This window comes from Rhopilema esculentum, chromosome 3 (genome assembly GCF_057945365.1).
Source record: "Rhopilema esculentum isolate cy_ngs chromosome 3, ASM5794536v1, whole genome shotgun sequence".
Lineage (NCBI taxonomy): Eukaryota > Metazoa > Cnidaria > Scyphozoa > Rhizostomeae > Rhizostomatidae > Rhopilema > Rhopilema esculentum.
This window is the reverse complement of record NC_142817.1, coordinates 942929-963943: the sequence shown is the minus strand read 5'-3', so window position 1 is coordinate 963943 and position 21015 is coordinate 942929. Positions and strand designations below refer to the sequence as shown.

Genomic DNA, 21015 nt, shown 5'->3' with positions numbered 1-21015 from the left:
CCTTTAGATCGTTGAAACACACTTTACGACACATGGAAATTTCGGACCAAGTGTTTCTTTACAGTCCTGAACTGTTGATGTTGAGGTTTTGCACTCCTTTCTCCCAGTTTAATTTCGACACTTCTCTCAACTGTACTTATCTTTCATTCGTGTACAAAGTCGTTATTTAATTTTTGCACACTACTCGACGTACAACACGCTGAACTACACTGATTATTAATCTCGACACCTCTGCTATTGTGATATATACACCACAAATTTGAACATGGAAGGGGATGAAAAATTTGATAATATAGATGCTTGCTACATGTCATGATTTAGTTGGTCTCGGCCGCGCTGTCCAGAACTGTATTTATAAAATTAGAGCGAGTTCAAAACAACATCTTGTCACTCCAAATTGACTCAGATAAAGTTAAACAAAAATTTCGTAAAAACACTCAATAAAAATATACACTTTTTCTCCTTTCAATGTTTAAATAGCAAAGACCATTCTATTTTAACCACAGCTGCAGCTCTAAACCGGAAACCCTTTTCCCACCTTTTTTGCAACCTCCCTTCTTTAACTGTCTCAATAGCAGTGCAAAAAACAAGTCCACAACACAGAGATATCAAAACGCTAATAGATACTAAACTTCTTACGAAGAGGGAACGTAATGTTACATGAAGCATTAGCTCCCTGGAACGCCGGTTCGCAAGCTATTAACTATTATTAATAACAAATAATGTTGGATATTTCTGTCAGCTGACAAGTAAATAATCCCAGTGCAAACACAGTAGAGAGCTACTTTGACAAAACGTCATCTTGGCATCTTCATCTGATACACTGATAAACAATGGAACATTGCAATATTGTTTCTGTAGGACTTCTGTTCTTCTTTTTTTCAATCACTTGTGATCGACAACCATTTTTACTCGCCTAACTCGAATCGTCTGAACTTGTCCAGATTGTAAAACTTTGCACTAACTTGTCGGCCCCCAAAAAACCTTCCGTTCAAATCTATTAAAGCTGTAAAAGAAAAAAGATTAAATGAATAATCCTGGAAAAGAAAAAAATTGTGTTTTAAGGCAGAAAAAACATCACCCGTTGAACGAGAGAATGAGGCAAGCTCGGATTGTTTTGCATATTTAGGCCGGCGCCAGGGGTCATAACTAGTACTTTCCGAAATTGGTTGAGAATACAAAATTCAGTAGCCTCTACATATATCTTTCAAATCATTTATGCACAGGTAAGAAGTTGCAATACGTGCTTGAGCTGTTGTCCAGTAATACCACTAATTGCATGTACAAGATTCTTCGTGATGGCAACTGTGCTTATATTGACTAATTTCGCTCATGATTGGTTAAGAATTTTAAACAATTTACCTTTGACAGCAGACTCGTTTCTTCTGAATTCGACGAATATCCGCACTGCTTCCTCCTCTGGAACTCCCGGCATCTTGCAAACAGAGCGATCCAAATTAAATAATTAAAAGATACTGTTTTCGGAAAATAGAGGATGCTTTAAGAAAATGATGGTAACAGTTTTATATTCTGAGTCTATGGTGTAATGCTATCCCTTATTAAAGCTTGCAAATTTAAAATCTATGATTCGGTCTATCAGTAAACAACGATACGAGGATGACTCTGTGGTTGCGGCTGCGGGCTACAGGCTCAAGGGTCTGAGCCTCCAGTCCCTGACATGACATAACGTTCATCCAGATTGCGGGGAGGCGCTAGCTCTCTGCAATTCCAGGCGTAGGAATCACGAGGTGTGGTCACATCGAGAGGGAGGACCAGGACACTGCTCGATAGGCATAGCTTCTAAATGTCTTTAATGCTATCTTCGGGTGCTAGGTAGAAACAAATACAAAAAAAACAATTTTGTTAGTTGATTTTGGGCGGACCATCTCCTAGACATTCTAGATGTCGTCCTCCAGTTCAATCGATAAAGACATGACAGGCTACCTCGAAAATGATGACTTTTGCAACCTCTCCGTATTTGGTTTGGCATTCTTCTTCAACCTCTGGTTGTAATTCGTCATCAACTTCGCCAGGCCCTACCATATTCTGCAAAATCATTCAAATAGGAGCATTATAATAACAGAACTCAAACGTTCACTAAATTTTCGACATAAAAACTATAGATATCTTTGCTTTTGGATGTGGTGTGTTAGCAGCAAATGGGTGAATAACATCTGTGTTTTGTATATCGAAGCTATGATCAAATAATTAACAACAATAAAAATAATCTCACTGTAAGCATGACGACTTTGGAAATATTCCTCAGCAATACAGCATTCGTGTCACTTTGTGGTTGTTCCTTGGTTTCTGAGAATTGGAACGAAAACATTATGAAACATTTCGTGATGTTATTTGAAAGTTCACAGAAAACAAATTTCAGGAACAACAAAGCAATTAAAAACGTACCAATAGAGATGGAATGTAACTCGTGTCTAATGCATCTCCCTTTATCAACTCTCTATCGATTTCTGAAGAGCTTATCACAAAAATGCATATAAATTAGAAGCAAATGCAACCCAAATAACACCAGTTTCGCACTATTTTTGCTTTAGTTTAACACTAGAAAGGTTTAATCAGCAGAAGTTCGTTAATATCATTAGAAAGCGCGAAAAGAGCTCTCAGACAAGAAAACTTTCTATGTAAAAAGAAAGTTTTTCTACGTAAAAAGGGAAATTCAAGAAAACATGGAAAGTGTATATTTATCCAGAAAAGCTTCAAATACCCACCTTGCTCCTGGACAATTTTATCCTTGTTGATAATTTTTCCGCCCCGTTTGCTGGTTTTTTCGACTTGAAGACATGTGCTCAATCCCTGCTCATCTTTGCCAAGACCTTCAACGAAAAATTGAATTTTTTTGAAACTGATAATATCAATAATGTATTTAAAATAGAAAAACGACACGATTAAAATATTATGCAATTTCTGCTAACATTTTAGCTGCTTATAACCAGGTTTAAATCACTTTTTTAAAGAAATGAAAATTTCAAAAGAAAGTTACAACAATAAACAAATGTGGACTTCTGTGGATTCAAAGAGGAAAATAGAATCATTTACGGGGAAAGCACAAATTCAAAACTATATCATTTCAAAGCATTATGATGCAAGAAAGAACAAGAACACAACTTTAAATGTCATTACAAAAATAAAAAAGGGATCAACTGACAAAATGTGTCATAAAAAGGAAATCTGAACTACTCAAATGAATCCAACATGCTTTGGGTAGTTTTATCATGTCAAAAATTATGGTGTCATGACTTCTTAGCAATTTGCAGTGTACAAAATTGCTGCAAAAATAATGTTTCTTTCCAGGAGACCATTTATCGAGAGAAAAATTCTCTACAAGATGAAAATATCGCATTTTAAGTTTGCTCAGTGTTGCAGCTTTATAAAAAACTGACAATGCAAGGGCCTGTATGGTTCTGTAGGTACTTTGTCAAAAGGCCTCCACAGATAGTTGAATTACATAGATCATCAGAAGAATTTGTGCATGTTTCTAGACACAGAATACATAAATCGCACCTTGGCCCTCCTTCCAACCATATTTCGCCATAATATTACTTGCCACGGCGTTCCTAAAAAGATTAAAAGAAACCTATTGATGGTAACATGCAGTCGTGGAGCTAAGTTGCTGCTATATGGAGACATTTAAGAATGCCCATCTTAAAAAATATCTCTCAATTATAATACAGAGCAACAAAAAACATCTTTGTGACTTAAAAAGGGGGAAATAAGCAAGGTGAACGCACCCAGTTGAGAAGCCTCCAGTTCCTGCACCAACTTTCTTTTCAATTTCATCTGTAAACAAAAGCAAATGTGATGGATGGAGAGTTGGTTGCAGCTTTAAGATGCGTTTAGCTACGTTAATATATCTTTTATAATCAACGGAAGGTATGTTCAAATAACAAAAGATCCAAGTTGATAAAGAGTTAACAGTTCATAAGGAATTTTTCTTACTATTAGAGTTTTCTTATCTTTTGCGCAAGTCAAATTGCTGTCATAATCTGTATTAAGGCAAAACGGAAAAAAGGTTTATTTCCGAAAATGTTTCTTTTTCGTCACTTAGTTATTTGAAAAACGGACTCTGGCAACTTATGCAATTTTCCTTTACGAAAAGCTTTTCTAATCAAGAAGAAAGGAAATTTGGCGCAGTGAAATTTCGCTGACTTAGAGATAACTTCATAGTTAATATTAAAGGTAGAGAAACAGCCATATACCTGGATCTGGTGCAGCAATCGAGAGTGATGGTGGAGGAGCAATAGCTGCACCACTTCGAGGTCCTGAAGTGACAGAATAAAGCGTAGGTTTAAAAATCGAGGCTGAACTAATCTTTGCAGAAAAATGAAACCAGAAGAAGATCAATAGATCACAAATCATCATAAAACACGGTGGAATAAGAAAGAAATATTTTAGAGCTCCACTCACCCTTGCCTCTATCATCTTCTTCATCACTGTCCCTTCTTCTTCTGCGTCTATCTCGATCTCTGTCTGGTTCACGATCTCGTCTCCTAAGAAATGCATTTAAAACGCAATTGAGCCACTCGGCAATGCAGGAAGCTTCTTTACAAACGTTGTTAGGCTAAAGCATTCTAACCAGACGTCTTGGAAAAAACTACTTCAAGAGACAAACCACAAAAGCCTAATATTCTGATAATGTGCATGCATCATAAAAAATGATGAGTTTTGCTGCGTAAACAAAAAACTTGTTACCCTGGCCTCCTGTCATCATCCTCTCTGTCTCTTCTTCTGTCTCTGTCCCTATCTTTGTCCCTGTCTCTATGGCGATCTCTGTCCGACTCCCGCTCCCGCTGTCTCCTTTCTCTGCGCTCCTCCTCTTCCTTAACCTTCAGCTTTTCCTTCACGTCGTTGTATTCGTTGGGCCTGAATGGATCGTACTCATCAAGGAAATTCGACTTAGGGTCAAGGCCGCCCGTCAGATTTGCCTTCGATTAAAAGAAAACTGGCTAAGATAACAGAAATATCTTTAAACAGAACAAAACTTACTCCATAAAGCGGAATACAAATGCTTCTGCAGAGCCAAGAAAAAATGGCAAAGTGTCAAGTGCCAAAATAGCAAAAAATTGTCAAAAAACCCCCCTTGATCGTTGCTGAGCAAAGATCTTCAGAGTTTTAACCTATTAGCCGAAAAATTACCATGCTCTAATTTGGAATTTTAATTAGATTATTAAAAAATTTTCTTAATAATAAAACTGTACCATATTTATCATTCATAATATATAATATAGTATAGAACCATTTTTTGCAAAAATACAATTTGTATATATTATGCGAAATGTGATGTCTTTGAAGGATGTGTTGAATTATGGTGAATTCTTGTGTTTGTCATATGAATTCTTGAAACTGTTCACAGATATCGAATTCTTAAAGTTGTTAGGTAGGTCATTTGAAAAGTTCATGCCTTTAAAAGTTAAAAAGATGATTTCCTGGAGCTACCCATATCATTACTTGCAACAAAAAAGAACAAAAAATTAATACGTACAAGGGTTAATGTTCCAGGTCCTGAGCTTGTCAAGGATCTGCTTTTCTACAAGTCAGATAAAAAAATTGTCATAGATGTGTATCAAAAAGCGCGGGCATTGGGGAAGAGGGTCAACAGAAAACATTGTCAAACCTTGTGTTATAAATAAGCACTGCTTTAAAAAAAACTACCTAACAACCAGTGGTGTAGTCGTAAATTCTCAGAAAGTATAATGCAAAAGTCAAAAAACAGCGCTTTTCAGAAAAATATCGCATTGTCTGCTTTTAAAGACATTGAACTGTTTGCGTTATACATCATTCATCTTATCCTAGTGATATATGCAATGTTCTGCAGGTAATCTTTTCGTCCATTTTTTTAAAAATCATAGCTGGATCTTTCGTATTCTCTTTATTGAAATTGGTATCTTCTCTGTCCACTCTTTTATGTCCATTAGGCTACATGGCTCGCCCATTTGCCACTCATATTTTTCTGGGTTTTGTACAACGTCAAACCATTTTATTTGCGATCTTAGGCTTTCATTTATCTACTTGTTCAGGCATGTTCTTTTCCACGCTTTTCTTTGCCACTGCCAATTTATGCCAGTTTCCATGTTTTCACACCAAATATTGTTGCTAGTAGTCAGTGGCGTGGTGGCTCAAAATTAGCTAGGGGGCATGAACCTTCTATGGCGCCTCCTAAAGTCAGTGCCTAAAATAGGAAATTTTTCCAGATCAACATACTTTTATAAAAATTGGGCGTGGTATTATCCTAGGATTGACACAATGGCCATGGTAGATATTGATAATATCCGGAAATGGCCGCGTTAGTAAAGCCGATCTTTTTAAAATATATGGATTGGGTAAATAAGAAAATTAGCATAATTTAGCCATGACTTAATTTGTCAGCAAATTCTAATGCTTCAATTTTAAATGTTTCGATTGGTATTTTATACTGTGCTTCCAAGAAAATGCACTATTTACAAATCCACACTTTCTACAATTACAGATCCACAATATTAGTTTACAACTCCACAAAGTGAGTCAGATCCACACTCATTTTGGGCCCTGCCTAAAGTTAAGCCCATGGTACAATTTTATCAGTGCGACGGAATGTGATAGAAAATGGGGGGGGGGCATAATGCAATCATTTTTCAGGGGATCTAATCAAAATTGTTCAGGGGTTTCATGAAGGCTGCCACCAAAGTTGGCAGGAAGAAAAATTTTGAAAGTATAACATTTTAGGGACTGCCGGAAATTGCATCTAAAATGAATTTAACATCAGTTGGGAATGAGGAAAGATTTCTTGGTAGTATTCATAAACTTTCTTTTATCATTATGCTATAATACTTAGATCTAAATAGTGCAAGGATAACTCAGTTGTTGGAGGTGCTGACTTGACCCGAGGGTCCTTGGTTTGATTCCCTGGCCTGACCACACTTTCACCCAGAGTGAGGAATGTCACCAGCTCTCTGTAATTCCAGGCATAGGAATCACAAGGTGTGGTCACATCAAGAGGAAGGACCAGGGCACTGCTCGACAAGCATAAGCTTCTCAGTGCCCTAAAAACTACCTTTGGATGCTAGGTAGAAACAAATACAAACACAAAAAGACAAAGACTGAACAAAAAAACAAATAGTAATGATGCTGGTTGCATAAAAACTCACAAATGAGTTTATACTTTAAATTCGCTTTTTATGTGTAGACAGGTCATTTCTAAGTTGCTACTTCTACTTTCTCGCTTAATGCGATCATCGGGCAGATGTTCTGAGCGTCTGCAGGTCTGCCTATATGGCATCGAGCACTTTATGACGGACCGGTAAACAGCAATTTGCATAACCTTTCAAATTCAGTTATAGTAATATTTCAAGCTACATACCATGATCTCATCAAGATTGCAGGCACCGCGCAGTCATTGGGCTAGCAGCTGAATGCTAGGTAGCTATTCTTCTGTCAATTTTTTTATTTTTTTTGTTTTCGGATATTAGTATTTGACCTAGGTAACCATATTCATTTACTTCATTTATGATCTGGCTCTCTTTTTTGACCAATTAACAATATCTTTACTATAGTACTGCATACAATTAGGAACAAAAGGATCTGAAATGCATTAACAATATCTTCATGTGACTCTACTCACTTTCATACTCACTCTAACCTTGGTTGAGACAAGTATGTAAAGCCTAACCAATGTTTTTGCTATATTGTCTAATCAAAAATAGATTAGTCTTTTGTCTTATATGATACCGATATTTAAGAAGCATAATGCTTCTGTTTGCTTAAATAGGTAGCATAATGCTGGGGCTCAAACATTTAGGAAGCATAACAGCATTATGCTGCGTTACCCTTCCACTACATCAATGCTAACAACAATCAAATGGAAAACAACTCTTTGAGTCTGCCATATGCAGAAAAAGCTTTTAATGTCACCTTTCAGATATATTTCATCTGTTGAATATTGTACTACATTTTTCATTCTAAATAACTTTCTTAGAAATTAAATTTTCACTCAATCACAAATTTTAGGCACTGATAGTTTATTTAGAAGAGAAACTTACAGGAGGTGGTTTTCCTTGTGAAGCCTTTTTCAATTGCAGTTGGGTTTTCATAAACTGAAGGTTTGAAGACCATCCTGCTAGAGAGACAAAAAGATTTAATATTAGATTTGGTATCACCAATAAGAACAGAAACTCAAAAACATGTGCTCTAGAAAAAGAAGGAAAAAAATCAAAACTGGTGTCATTGGGTGACTTTGGACATAGCATAGTTCAAGGGGACTTTGATCTGGCCTTGCTTGTGCTGGTTGCTCAGCCAGTGTCAAATCCATGTAGCTTACGCCGTAGACTAACGATTTCCCATTTTCTTTCTATTGTTTATTGGCCTACGTCCGGCGTGAGCTTCACATGGATTCCACCTTGGTTGCTCAGTGGCTGATGATAACAGGCAGGCCTTACTAGCAGATTTTTTTTGGAGTGGAAAAATCAAAAACCCAAAAATCAAAGAAAAACAACAACAGAAATATAACTCCAAGAACAGTTATGTCCGGGCAGACGAGAGAAAAAAAGTGCATTGGGAAATTGACACCGCTGACTGCTAACCCTTTTTGACTCAGGGAAAAGCTCCTTCTCTTGTGCACAGAAATCTTGTTTTTTTTACAAATATGTCTAGAAACTTCCTGCAACAAAACCAGTCCAAAATTAAAGGCATTTAAAGTTCTCTGACTTTGTGCATCTGTTCATCTAATTTTGCGTGCCTCTCACTTGATTTTGGTCTGCCTAGCATACTAAAGAACAGTAAAGATCTATTATACATTAAAGTGCTACGTGCTTTAAATTTGTTCTATATTTCTTGGATACTTTTCCGCTTTACTTACATATTTGGCTCGCTGTGAGACTGCTGGAGTCTTTTTCTTGGCTAATTTCAAGGCCATCGTACAGCGACATTTTCATGCACTTTCCTCGAATAACGGGCAACAACAACAGCATAAATTGGTGTACTTCCGAAACGAGGCCCCGTAAAAAAGGCAGATTCGTCGTGTTTTTGTTCAGTGGTTTTTGTCGCAAAGTTGGGAAAACATTAAAAAGAAAGACGCAAAAATGGCACAGTACAAAGGCGCATCAAGGGAAGCTCATAGAGCAAGAACGCTAGAGAAAAGACGAGAAAGACAGAAAGAAGAGATGGAGCTTCTAAAGAATAAATTGTCAAAGGTAAAGGCTCTAGCCTAGAGTCTAGGCTATGTAATCCGCGTGGGGGTTGTCTTAGTCACCAGAGTTGAATCCATGCAATCTACACTTTCTCTTGAGTTTCAGTTTTCAATTTCTTGATTTTGAAATTCCATTGCATGCAATTTTGGTTAAGATTACATTAGGATGATTACTGAAAACAAAAAAATAACCAATTTTAAAAAAGATGAAAGAGAGACAAAACAGAACAGAAATTATATGAAGGGGAATTTGTTAGATAAAGAGGAGTTTTCTCACAGTAGAAAAACTAATCAAGGAAAGAGCAGCCCTGTTGGTAAGAATAACTAAACCTTGCTGTTTCTAAAAAACTGAACACTCCAAGAACAGACTGAACACCCTAGGAACACCCTAAGACAAACCTGCCAAGTACCAAAGTTTTGCCAGGAGACTCACGGTTTTAAAAGAAATCCCACCATCTCACAGTTTGTAAGGAAATCCTCACAATAGATTCATAAATAAAAAAAGGCGAAAAAATTTTCCCAATCTGCCATCTCTGACAAAAAAATGCTAGGATATCGGCATATTTAACTCCTGAATAATTATATTTTTACCTCCTTTGCAAGTCAAAGCATTACCTCCTCAGCATTGTAAAGGAAAAAAATCATTAGAAAGGTGATCAGTGAAACTAGGTGGCACATTGTTGAGTATCCTAGCAATTGAAACAATCTATCCTGAGTCCAGCACACCCTATTACCGCTGGAAACCCACAGAAGAAGTCTTGAAAAGTTCCAAAACAGTAGTAACAAAATACAAGTTGTGATTGAGTTCTTATTGAGACGTGTTTGTATTTATAAAGCAATCAGTAAGTGGTTTGATTTTTCTCAAGGTTTTTTTTATAAGAAATTTTTAAAAAGTTTCAAGTTTTTGCACCCACCAAACTTGGCAGGTCTGCTAAGAACAAGCCATAGAATCCCTATTAAAACAGCTGAACACCTTTTGAAATATATCAAAATCCGCATATGACCCAAAAATAATTTGGTCAATCATTTAAAATAAATTTTTTGGGTGGGAAAAGCCTGATATGTCTAATGCTGTTGGTACAACCAACTGATTTTTTGCGGGCCGAAAGTGTGAGCATGGGTTGATACTTAACTGGAACTGGTTCATCTTCATTTTATCGAGTGAACAATGGTTGTGGGCACAAAAGAGAAAGTTTCCATTCTCATAAGGAAAGAAATTATTCCAGGTCAACCCTTTTAAGTCTGGATTTTTTTTATATCCATTAAAACGTTACAATACATTAATACAAGCTAGGCTACTCATTACTCTGATGATACCCCAAGGAGCAAAAGACTATGACTACCCCAGGGCCATAGACACGAAGGTTAAAATAAACTACTATAGTCTGTCTCAAATTACATGCCACAAGAAATATCTGCCATCAATTCAAATTTAAGAAGGGTGGTTTCCAGATCATAAAGTTTCTTAATCAAGGATCAAGGACATTCAGAAAACATATTGCAAATTGAGGGGGCCAAAACGCTTTTTGAGGCTAAACATGCTAAGAAACCGAGAGCAGGATGATTTCTGGATAGTTTTAGGTACATTTTGAAAATTATTTGGCAGCTAAACTCCCATAGCTCGCTTGCAGTCTCAGGCAACACCCACATAAACATGCTAATTTGCAGACAAATGAAACAACTTTCTGACAAAAGCACTAAAATTTGTGTTTTAACCAACAATTGAGCAAAGGACCCCCTAAATTTCCACCATGGGCATAGAGTAAGTAAGTTTATCGTGGGCCCATTGGTGCATGAGCCCCAGAAATTTTGCTTGTTAGAACTGCTCCTGCTAGCAGTTGCATGCCACTAACCTCTAACAATTCTTACCCTGTGCATTTTGCTGTTTCATTTGTCGGAAATTCCTTTTTATTGTCACTGAATGTGAAAGATTTTCAAAACAATGGGAAATTGCTTGAATGCACAAAGGAAGAATCAGAAAGTAAACCATGAACTTGCCTCGTGTGTATATCCTTAATGAAATTGATAAATACCATTGATTGCACACCTTGTATCACTTGTCTTTGATAATTGGCTGAGACTTTACTTCATTTGTTTGCACGCTTCAAAGATTGTATAGTAGATCTTTGAGATTTTGATATGGACACCCTTTTGTGTACAAATCAAAGCATGTACACCCAATTGTCATGCTTATTTTCTAGTTCCTTCTTTACATCTCTCCATCCTTTATCTTTATTTCTTCAATTTTAAGGACTCCATTCTCATGATCTTGACTATTCCATTGTCTCTTCAGGCTTCTTTTTGAATTTCTAAATTAGTTTCGAAACAGATCTCATATTTGAAAACTCTAGGTGTTACTACAAACCCCTTTATCACTGACATCAATACAAACATTACAAATGACTAACTGTTTTCTAGGGTTAAATACTAAACCTAATTTTTCCAGGTTCTGTATGGGCCTTGCTGAAGGCAATGATAACATGTCCAGGTTGAAGCAAGTAGGAGCATGTAAAGCAGTTGTTTGTGTTTCCATGCTGCTGTCTTTTGATTTAGATTATTTAATTTATTTTCAATTATTTGGACAGATTGCAATATATTGCCTACCTTATACTTACATCATTTGTATGACTTCTGACAGAAAATTTTTGTGACCTTCTTTAAGGACTAATATTTCACTTGTTTTGTTTCTATCAACCAATTTTCATTAATTCATACAAGGCTCTGTCTTATTCTTTAATTTGAAAGATTAAGCATTCTGTTCATGTTGAGAAAGTTTTCCTTTTAGCTGTCATGTGCTGGAACAGCTTTTGAATACGTGACTTATCATCCTTACAAAGGACCTTTGGGTTTTCATTTCGATGCTGAGTGGTTAGATGGCGATTGTAATTCTGTTTGAGGAAAGAACTTTGACAACCTTTAACTTTGCATCTGAGTTTTAAATTTTTGCTGCAACCTATTGCTTTTTCTCCATTGTCAGAAAAAATATAGTTAGATCTAAAATTATAAATATCCCACTAGGTATCAATTTAACAAAAAAGATATACTCAAAACAAAGAATTTGCTTGAGCAAGTACACAGTTGCAGGTTAACTTCAGAATAACTCTGTGAATCCATTTCTTTCTTTTTCATGCCTTCTGATAAATTCGTTTTTCTTTTCATCACACTTGACAAGTTAAAAGGGAAACAACTGCCCCTTTTGTGCTGAGGTCCCCTTGACTACAACATTTTACTTAGCTACAGAGAAATAGTTACTTACAGTTATGATAAAGGAAAATGGTGGTAGCAAATATGGGAAATAAATTTTTCTTACATGCTTATAAGTTGCAATATACAAATGACGTTCTACTAACAATCAAACACTACTCTTTATATTAAACAATACAGAGGCTACAGCAGAAATTTCAGCAACATAATGCTCATGTTTTGTTTTTTCGATTAAACAAGAAAGAGATAAATAACTAAAGAAATAGTAGATAATTAAGTGTGAGAGGAGCTAATCAAACCATTAGATATTCAAGGACATCATACTGTTTTGATAGCTGCAGAGGATGTTTTTTGAGCCCAGATTGGGAATTCTTTTGCAAATAAGGATAAGGTGATGTCATCGTGAATCTTTTCATTGCTTTAATTGAAGAAGCGACACCTTAGAATTGAGGGGCCTTCTTTCAAAGAGGATTCACATCTTTGCACTTTTGTGGAGTACGGACAGATTTCTAGCATTCCATCTAATGTGGTTTGAAACAGAACGTGGGGTGAGAGCAGGGAAAATGCACTGAGTTGCTGTTATGTAATCTGCTGCTTCTCATGGGGACAAAGACTGCCATCACCATTGCAGTCAATATCTTTGATTTGACACATTGGTCGCAATTTTAGGGATACCATATTCTCTCTTGTTTCCCCCTGCAGGTTTATTGAATAATCCTCCTGATTTAATGCAGGATTATCAGAGAGATGGGATTAATTTTTCAATGTGATTTTTGAAAGTAGGTTTAAAATTTCAACATTGACAAAGTTGGTTTCAAAGTTGATACTGATTGGCAGAGACATTATTCAGCCTTGTTGTCATCAAATGAAAATGACAAAACTAAATGTTCAAAAATCATTCAAAACTCCACACAAGTACCAGATTGTTTATAAAACCCCAGTAGAAATAAGCCAGTATTTTCTAAAAGGGGCGTTTTCTGGTGTTCTAGAAGGCGTAGCCTCAAAAAATTTCGGTAACATCCTTTTCAGCCCTCCCACATTTAAACTGGTGCGTTGTCCCTGAAAACATTCAATACCATTTTCATCATATAAGGCTACATTTTCACTTTTTTCAGTTCTTTGTTTAGTTTTTCAGTTCCGAATAATGGGCATTGTTGGGAAATAAAGTAAAAACGTTTAAATGTCAAAGTCGCAAATATGCCCACAGATGCTTAATCAGTTGTCTGTATAGCTATGTATCATTAAATTCTCTTTTCTAATTTTTTGCAGCTAATTTCCTTTACAAAACTTTGATTTGCGTTTTTCAGGATCTGGAATCTAAAGGGGGAATCGTAAGAATGGGAAATAAATTTCAGTCGCACTTCGATGCTGTCGAGCAAGAGCTCAAGTCTAGCACTATCGGTAAGTCAAATGTTGTCATAGTTTCGTATCTGGTTTCACATGGCATCTTTGAAAATAATACGAAAAAGGCAGAAGTATAACGTATTATATTAAATACGTAGTTAAACACAGAAATCGATAAAATAGACCATAAGGCTTTCCATCTTTACCTGGATAGAGATTTCGTTTACTTTTTGGTATTTATCTTTCAGAGTTTGAGGTTTTGAAGTGTATTTTGTACTTTAATATTCTGCATTTAGAAGGTGCAGAAGATGCATGCCCCTGTTGTAACAAATTGGCACTCTATGACGGCAGAAACAGGGTTTTTTATGAATTATTCACATTGCCTTGTAAAAGTGGCTTGCTTCTATATTTCCGAGAGAAAGGCTTTTTTAGAAAAATCAACTTGTTTCTCAAAACATACTAAGGTTACACAGAATTCCAAAGTAATATTTATCCAGGAGTGACAAGCAGTTTTTTTCATATGGCGCATTTTTAGAACAATATATCCCAAAAGAAATTATTATTAGTACCCAAAAACTTTTTTCATATTAAAAATATTGGTACGTTATAATTGATTTGTTCCATATAATATTTGTTATCTTAGGTTTAGTAACTTTGAATGAAATGAAGGCAAAGCAAGAGACAATTGTTCAAGAACATGAAAAACGAATAGCAACAGAAACAAAAGAAAGGTAGGAACGAAACTTAACAGATTTTATTGAGCAAAGATTTTTCATGTAGTAAAGAAGTTTCATGTAATAAAAATTTGAAGCTCGTATCATTCATGTTTTTAAAATAAGAAAGATTTAAGATAAGGTAATGATAATTTAAGGCTTGCTCATAACAAACCTTAGAAAATATATTTCAAGGGTTTGAAAACGAGGAATCCCGCAATATTATTTCTTGTCTGCGCCTCTGACAAAAATGTTCATTCTCGTAAAGGTGAGGCAAATCTCTGTGAGATTTATCTCTCTCTCTGAGTTTCCTATAATTCTCGCTCAAGATTTGATATTTTAGTGAGAGAAGGGAAAGAAAACGAAAGAAACAAGAAGCCAAAGAAAAGGCCAAGCAGTCATCGACTTTATCCTTTGATCTGGATGAAGATGTGGAGGAGGAGGAGGTGGCTTTTGGCAAGTCGTTTATTTGTATTTATAGAAGTATCTTTATTTTGTAGGAGAAACTTTTATTATCTTATTCATGCAAGATGTTCAGGAATAATTCAATTTCCCGGCAACGGCTTAACTTAGATCCTGCTTTTACATAGATATACTTACACCCTAGAAGTTTATTCTAGAGATTGCGTGACATGTTTAACGAAGTAAAAAAATTTTTGGCTTATAACTGACATGGGATGAATTGAATTGACATATTTTTTTTTGTTTATCATAAAACTTGGTCTAACTTGGTACGACTAAGACTTTACCAAAAAAAGTTTTAATCCGGAACAAACATATTTGAAATTTGTCCTTTCCAATAACATGCACTGTTAACGAGCTTAAAATTTGCTTTGCTTTGATTGTAAAAAGGCTGAATACTCAGATTTCATTTTTTGTCCGTTTTTTACTTTTATAGAACCACCACCAGCTAGAAAAATAACAAAGAACCCTGATGTGGATACTTCTTTTCTGCCGGACAGAGAAAGGGAGGTAATGTGCTAATTTGTCACATATTCTGGTGGAGTAATTTAAGTAATGCTAGGTTCCAATGGCATAGCATACATATTTGGAGGAGGGAAGGGACTCAATGCTTTTTTACATGGAGTACTGCAATTTTGGCATAATATCTGGCAAAATTGAATCACGGACAATTTTGGGATAAAATATACCTATTTGATAACCTGAATATCATCATGCGGAGTCAATGCATTGTACCAGCATAGGAACCGAAAAGCTTTCAACGAAGCTGTGAAAAATATTTATATAGCACTTAACCTTTTATTTGATAGCAATATGATAGCAAGAATTGTGCTTAAAGTAAAGTTATAGCTGGCTTTTTTAAGTTTCTTGTGGATGGGTTTTTTTCAATTCTGTTATAAATCCCCAGTTTATCATAGATTATCATAATTTTTTTCTCAGGAACAAGAGAAAAAAGAGAGAGAAAGGCTGCGTCAAGAATGGGTCGAAACACAAAAGAGAATCAAAGGTGGGGTGTGTTTTGTCAGGGTTGTCGTGATAAACTCGATTTGAAATTGTCAAATATTTTTAGTGTTGCTCTTTCATGTTTATAAAACTTACTTTCTGAGTACAGAGTTCACGTGATTATGCATACAAGCTAATACCATAGCGAAATTATCATGAATATCATGAAAGTTTACTATCGTGCACGAATAAGTAGAATTGACTCAAAACATTTCATGATAATGTCCTTTTTAAATGGTCTTGGCTATATGCATTGTTCTGCAAATGCAAATCGGATGTGAATATCATCAAGGTGAAGTTGATATGAAAACATTTCAAACTCAAGACTTATTGAACAATTTTTAAGAAATCTTGATCTGTACCACAATCTAGCCAAACTTCCAATTACGTTTATTCTATTTGTAAGTACAATAAGTAACGATAAAGTGAATTGGTCTTATTTCTATTTGCAGAGGAAGAGGTAGAAGTTACTTATAGCTATTGGGATGGATCTGGCCACCGAAAGACCTGTAAGGTACTGACGATTTCGATTCGTTCTTTTTATAAACGTATTTTTGTTTTGATGTGCGCTTGAAGCGCATCTGTGAATAAAATCTACCGAAAGTACAGTAAAAAGCTCTTTTCAAGAAACTAACATGTAAAAAAAATTACAACCTTACATTTTTTGGTTTTGCAAAAAAATGCAAAAGATGTTGAGCCTGAATATTTTCCAGTTCATTACACTTGTGTATTTCTGAGAAAATTTTCATAAAAGAAAACAAATTTTTGAAGCATTTTGCTGGAATGAACTGGAAAACATGAAATGCATGAAACTCAGTCATGCGTAATGAGATGCGAGATAATAGGAGATGAGATGAGGAGATGTATTGATTGTCCGCCATCAAGTTTTTGCTTCTTAAAGTTAGGTCCTTTATCAGAATGTCAAAAAGAACCTTGTGAGTCTTTTTCTAAACCTTATTTCGGTCTACCTGATCTGAAAAAATGAGTTTTGTCATATTTGAGTTTTTACTGTATCAGGAGAGTAAATGGCTTGAATTACATATTTTCCTGAAAGTACAATACAACACTAATACTTAAAAAGACAAAAGCTTCACTACTTTTCGTGCCAGCTTCGTTGTCGAAATAATGAAGGGATGACAAATCAATAAGAGTTTCAAATAAAAGCCTAAAAACTCATTTACGGGGACGTGCTCCTTAAGCGCCAGTGGCTGTTACTGTAAAGCATTAGTTTAGTTTAACTTTTGCTTGCACTTAAGAGAAATAAAGAGGCCTAAAACTTTCGAAAAAAATAGTCGAAACTATTTTGGAGATATAAGATTATTGGGAAGGCAAGTCAGTTAGAAATTTACTGCCGATATTTGCATTCGTCATTTTTGCCATATTATATTTTGTTCGTTTGTTTTTTGTATGTTCTCCACGATTTGCAAATACTGTGATTTAGTTAAAAATGTGCTCTCTTTTTTAGATGAGGAAAGGAGATACCATTCAGAAGTTTTTGCAGAAATGTCTCTTAGATTTAAGAAACCAGTTTACTGAACTAAGGTAGATATGTTTTTCTCATTATGATAAAATCACGTTGAAAATGAAAATGAAGTGTCGTGAAGATATTGCCAACCGCAGATTATCACAGAGGGGAAGCATTCTTTCTACTTGAATTCCGTTCTCTCTCTAATGAGCGCCCCTTCTCTATTGAACGCCATCTTTTTGAAAAAGTATTTGAATGACCGCTCCTCTCCAATGCGCGATCCCCCTCCTCCCAAATGTTAAGAAAACAGATGGAAAACAGCAAATGATCACAATATTCAGTCATCAGCTAAACATATTTAAGAAAACTTATGCTGTTTGAACCGGAAATGTTCTGTACAAACACTGACAGAACCAGATAGAAGTATTGAAAATTCTGACTCTGATATTCTGATAAGAATAACTTCGTTATTCTTATTTTGTGGTCCAATCTCAAGTGAGAAAAAGTCTCGCGAAATTTCGCTGCGAAACACTCCAGGCGAAACAATTCCAATGCTTTTATTGACCTCACGACATTGGAATGTAAAGTTTGGAAGCTTGACAAATGGATATGGACTATTGATTCGCTGCTGAAGGATTTCGCAAGCGAAAAGCGAAAAAAGTTAAACTCATTTTAACTTTTTTCGCAGAGAGATTCTTCGCGAATTCCAGCAAAAGTTCACTACGTATGCCCATGACGTATTTCGCGCGAACTTCCCGCAGTTCGCTAATTTTTTTCTCACTGGAGATTGGGCTAGATGGAGACATATGGGAACACAACGAATGTCTTTGGTAGAGATGTCAATTACATTGTAAGATTGCAATTTTCCCAGTTCCAACACGATACAGGCATTTATTGATGTAATTTCATTTTACAGAGCTGCTGGTGTGGAGCATCTGATGTATGTAAAAGAGGATCTCATTATTCCACACGTGAGACAACACTGCCGATCCTTTTACTATTACAACATTATTTCATTTCAACAACAATACAAGTTTTATATACATTTTGTTCTTCCGCTTCTTCTCAAGGATACACTGTTGGTTTTGACCTAAGGCAAGGGGATCCAGACGCGGATGGAGGAATTGACGTAGTTTAGCGTGTAGTACATCGATGAATAATTGCCAAAAATTAATTTGATTAAATAACGCTTCGTTCATTTGAAGGGTAAATATAATTGCGACGATTCTGCATAACTCTTCATTAGGAAAAAAGGGCATGGCAATGCATTTTCAGTTACTGACTACTTTAAACTGGTATTAATCTCTGTTTTTAGCACTATACGTTCTACGATTTTATTGTGACAAAAGCACGAGGCAAAAGTGGACCATTATTTAGTTTTGATGCCTACGACGATATTCGAATCAAAAGTGACTCCAGAATCGAAAAAGATGAGGTATACACACAATTGATACTATGATCACTGTCTATTTTATTCAAAAATTCTGTTTCCCTTTGTCCAGCTTTTATTCTATGTTTCTTTCTATTCTTGTAAAATATAAAGCTTGGTTTTTTCTCAAACTTTCACCTCTACATTCGAAGAAAATTAATGTGATACAGCAGCTTTTATGATTTTTTTTGCTATTATTTCCTTTAGTCTCACGCTGGGAAGGTCGTTTTGCGTAGCTGGTATGAAAAGCACAAACATATATTCCCAGCTAGTAGATGGGAGCCGTATGACCCAGAAAAGAAATGGGAGAAGTACACGGTACGTAGAAACTACATTGCTGTTAACCACAAGAGGCGATTTATAATCGCTACGAGCGATAGGGAGGCTGCCACTATTAAGAGGTCTACCTATATAGTCATGTAGATTTAAGCCATTCATCAAGAACTGAGCGTACTTGAACTTTTGGTTCGAATCATGATGGGATTGAGTCAGGGCTGGTGCTTTTTCGATCTCCTTCTCTTTAAACAAATTGAACACCCATACACAGTAATTCTTAACAGATTCAGAAGTGTCTACTGTAATCAACTGCACACTCTTTTCATGTTTTGGGCAACTATTGACGACACATCATTATTTTTAGGTGGCTGATAAAGAAGGCGAATAGCCATGCTTGAGACAGATACTTTGACAGAACATGGAATACGTTCCAGCGAAGTTTTCCTCCAAATTTGTTTCATGAATTTTTATTGTACTATCACAAACGTAAAAATAGTATTGAAACGAAAGTAGTCTTGTATCGAATGCCTAATTGAAGCATGTCTTTGGAAAAATAGCTTGTCACGTATGTAGTTTTCGAGAATTAAGTATTAATTTGGTAGCATACCTTTTTCAAAATCTGATCTTGTTGTATGTTTTTGCCTGAAGTTCCATTTCCTCCTACACGCACAGGAGATGACTGATTCATTGCTCTTAGCTTTATCGATGCAAGAGGGATTTTTGTAATGAACACCACGAGAAGTGGCATGCAATGTAAGATGAACTAGTGTTTACCATAAGATATACGGGTGAATGAATTGTTTTTACTTCTGTAAATTATTACGTTAAAGCAACAAAATAACTGTACTTTAAATGTTTGACTCTTTATTGAAAAGCAAAGAAAGAATTTCTGCCACTCAAATTAATATGTTTATTGGACAATGAATTTATTTTACACTCCCCTCCCTAAAGTAATCAAACGGAAGCCAATGTTGCGACTGTACTGGGTCAAGTTGTTGAAAACAAAAAGAAAAGTTAATAGCTTATATTTATATAATGACAATAGGAATCACTTCAAAATTTCAGGGAAGCATAAAGCCCTGGCAAAACGACTAAACATTTCACCATTTTAAATATTAGCCTTTTTTCCACCCTCGCTAAACTTCGCTCCACTTCACAAAACGAAAGTTGAGTGAAATGTTTAGTCCTTTGCCGGGGATCAAAGAAAAGTTTAAATTACACAAGTATTTAAATTTAAGTCAACAATTAATTTAATCAATGGAAAAACTACAATGTTTAATGGGGGTTCTCAGGAGAAAAAAGGGCAGCACAGGGCCGGCCAGGAAATGACCTCTGCATGAAGAGGAATATTGGCACAAATGTCAAAGGTTTTATCAACTAATTGCAGCGTAGTCTTCGGAGGATCTCGATTCGTTGAATCTTTTATAAAAAACCAAAGTAGCCATAGCAATAGCATTTTCAATTACTTTCGGATCTGGACTTTGAGAAGGCCCCGGGAAGGGTGAGGATTCAGTTGGCAGCGGAAAATTGCTTGTATTCTTAGTTTTGCGTCGTGGAGAATTGTCTTGATGATAAACAAAATGCTGATTTATATAACTATAAATTTTTCTGGCACTTTCGGGAAAGTTTTCTTGGAAGATGGTAACATAATATGCGGCGTTCGCCAAACACCCCCGAAGAAGAAGATGGCGACGCCGTTAAGCCTTAAGCAACCCTAGACCATTACTGAAATTCCTTCCTTTCCTTACATTTGGTTGAAAGGACTTTTGGTTACTTCCTTCTCCAGTTGTTTTCCGGATAGATAAGGCTCCAGAACATTTTTTTAATTAAATCTACACTCGTTCAAGAAGACATTATCGCCCCAGTCGGTGGCAAAACGTTCCTTTGTGACTTTCACTCTGTTTTGCCGGTGAGTTCAGTTATTTGCTGAAAAGCCAGGCTTCTT

General features: G+C 35.8%; 2 protein-coding genes across 2 annotated transcripts; one reads left to right on the top strand and one right to left on the bottom strand.

Annotated features, from left to right (window-relative positions):
* Positions 1-94: 94 nt before the first annotated feature.
* On the bottom strand, positions 95-8982 carry LOC135692591 (uncharacterized). The gene is made up of 13 exons (XM_065210777.2): positions 8846-8982; positions 8031-8107; positions 5498-5542; positions 4708-4940; positions 4423-4505; positions 4215-4277; positions 3747-3795; positions 3520-3572; positions 2727-2831; positions 2234-2307; positions 1945-2046; positions 1363-1435; positions 95-1006 (listed from the first exon to the last, which is right to left on the bottom strand). The coding sequence occupies exons 1-13, from the start codon at positions 8955-8957 to the stop codon at positions 909-911; spliced, it is 1167 nt and encodes a 388-aa protein (XP_065066849.2). The 5' UTR covers positions 8958-8982; the 3' UTR covers positions 95-908.
* A 7-nt stretch (positions 8983-8989) lies between these two features.
* LOC135692593 (protein FAM50A) lies at positions 8990-19693 on the top strand. Its single transcript, XM_065210781.1, has 12 exons — positions 8990-9179; positions 13687-13780; positions 14367-14454; positions 14780-14892; positions 15335-15408; positions 15838-15904; positions 16353-16414; positions 17366-17442; positions 18282-18336; positions 18681-18800; positions 19002-19112; positions 19435-19693. Exons 1-12 carry the CDS (start codon positions 9069-9071, stop codon positions 19456-19458), a joined length of 996 nt encoding a protein of 331 aa, XP_065066853.1. The 5' UTR covers positions 8990-9068; the 3' UTR covers positions 19459-19693.
* The last annotated feature ends 1322 nt before the right edge of the window (positions 19694-21015 follow it).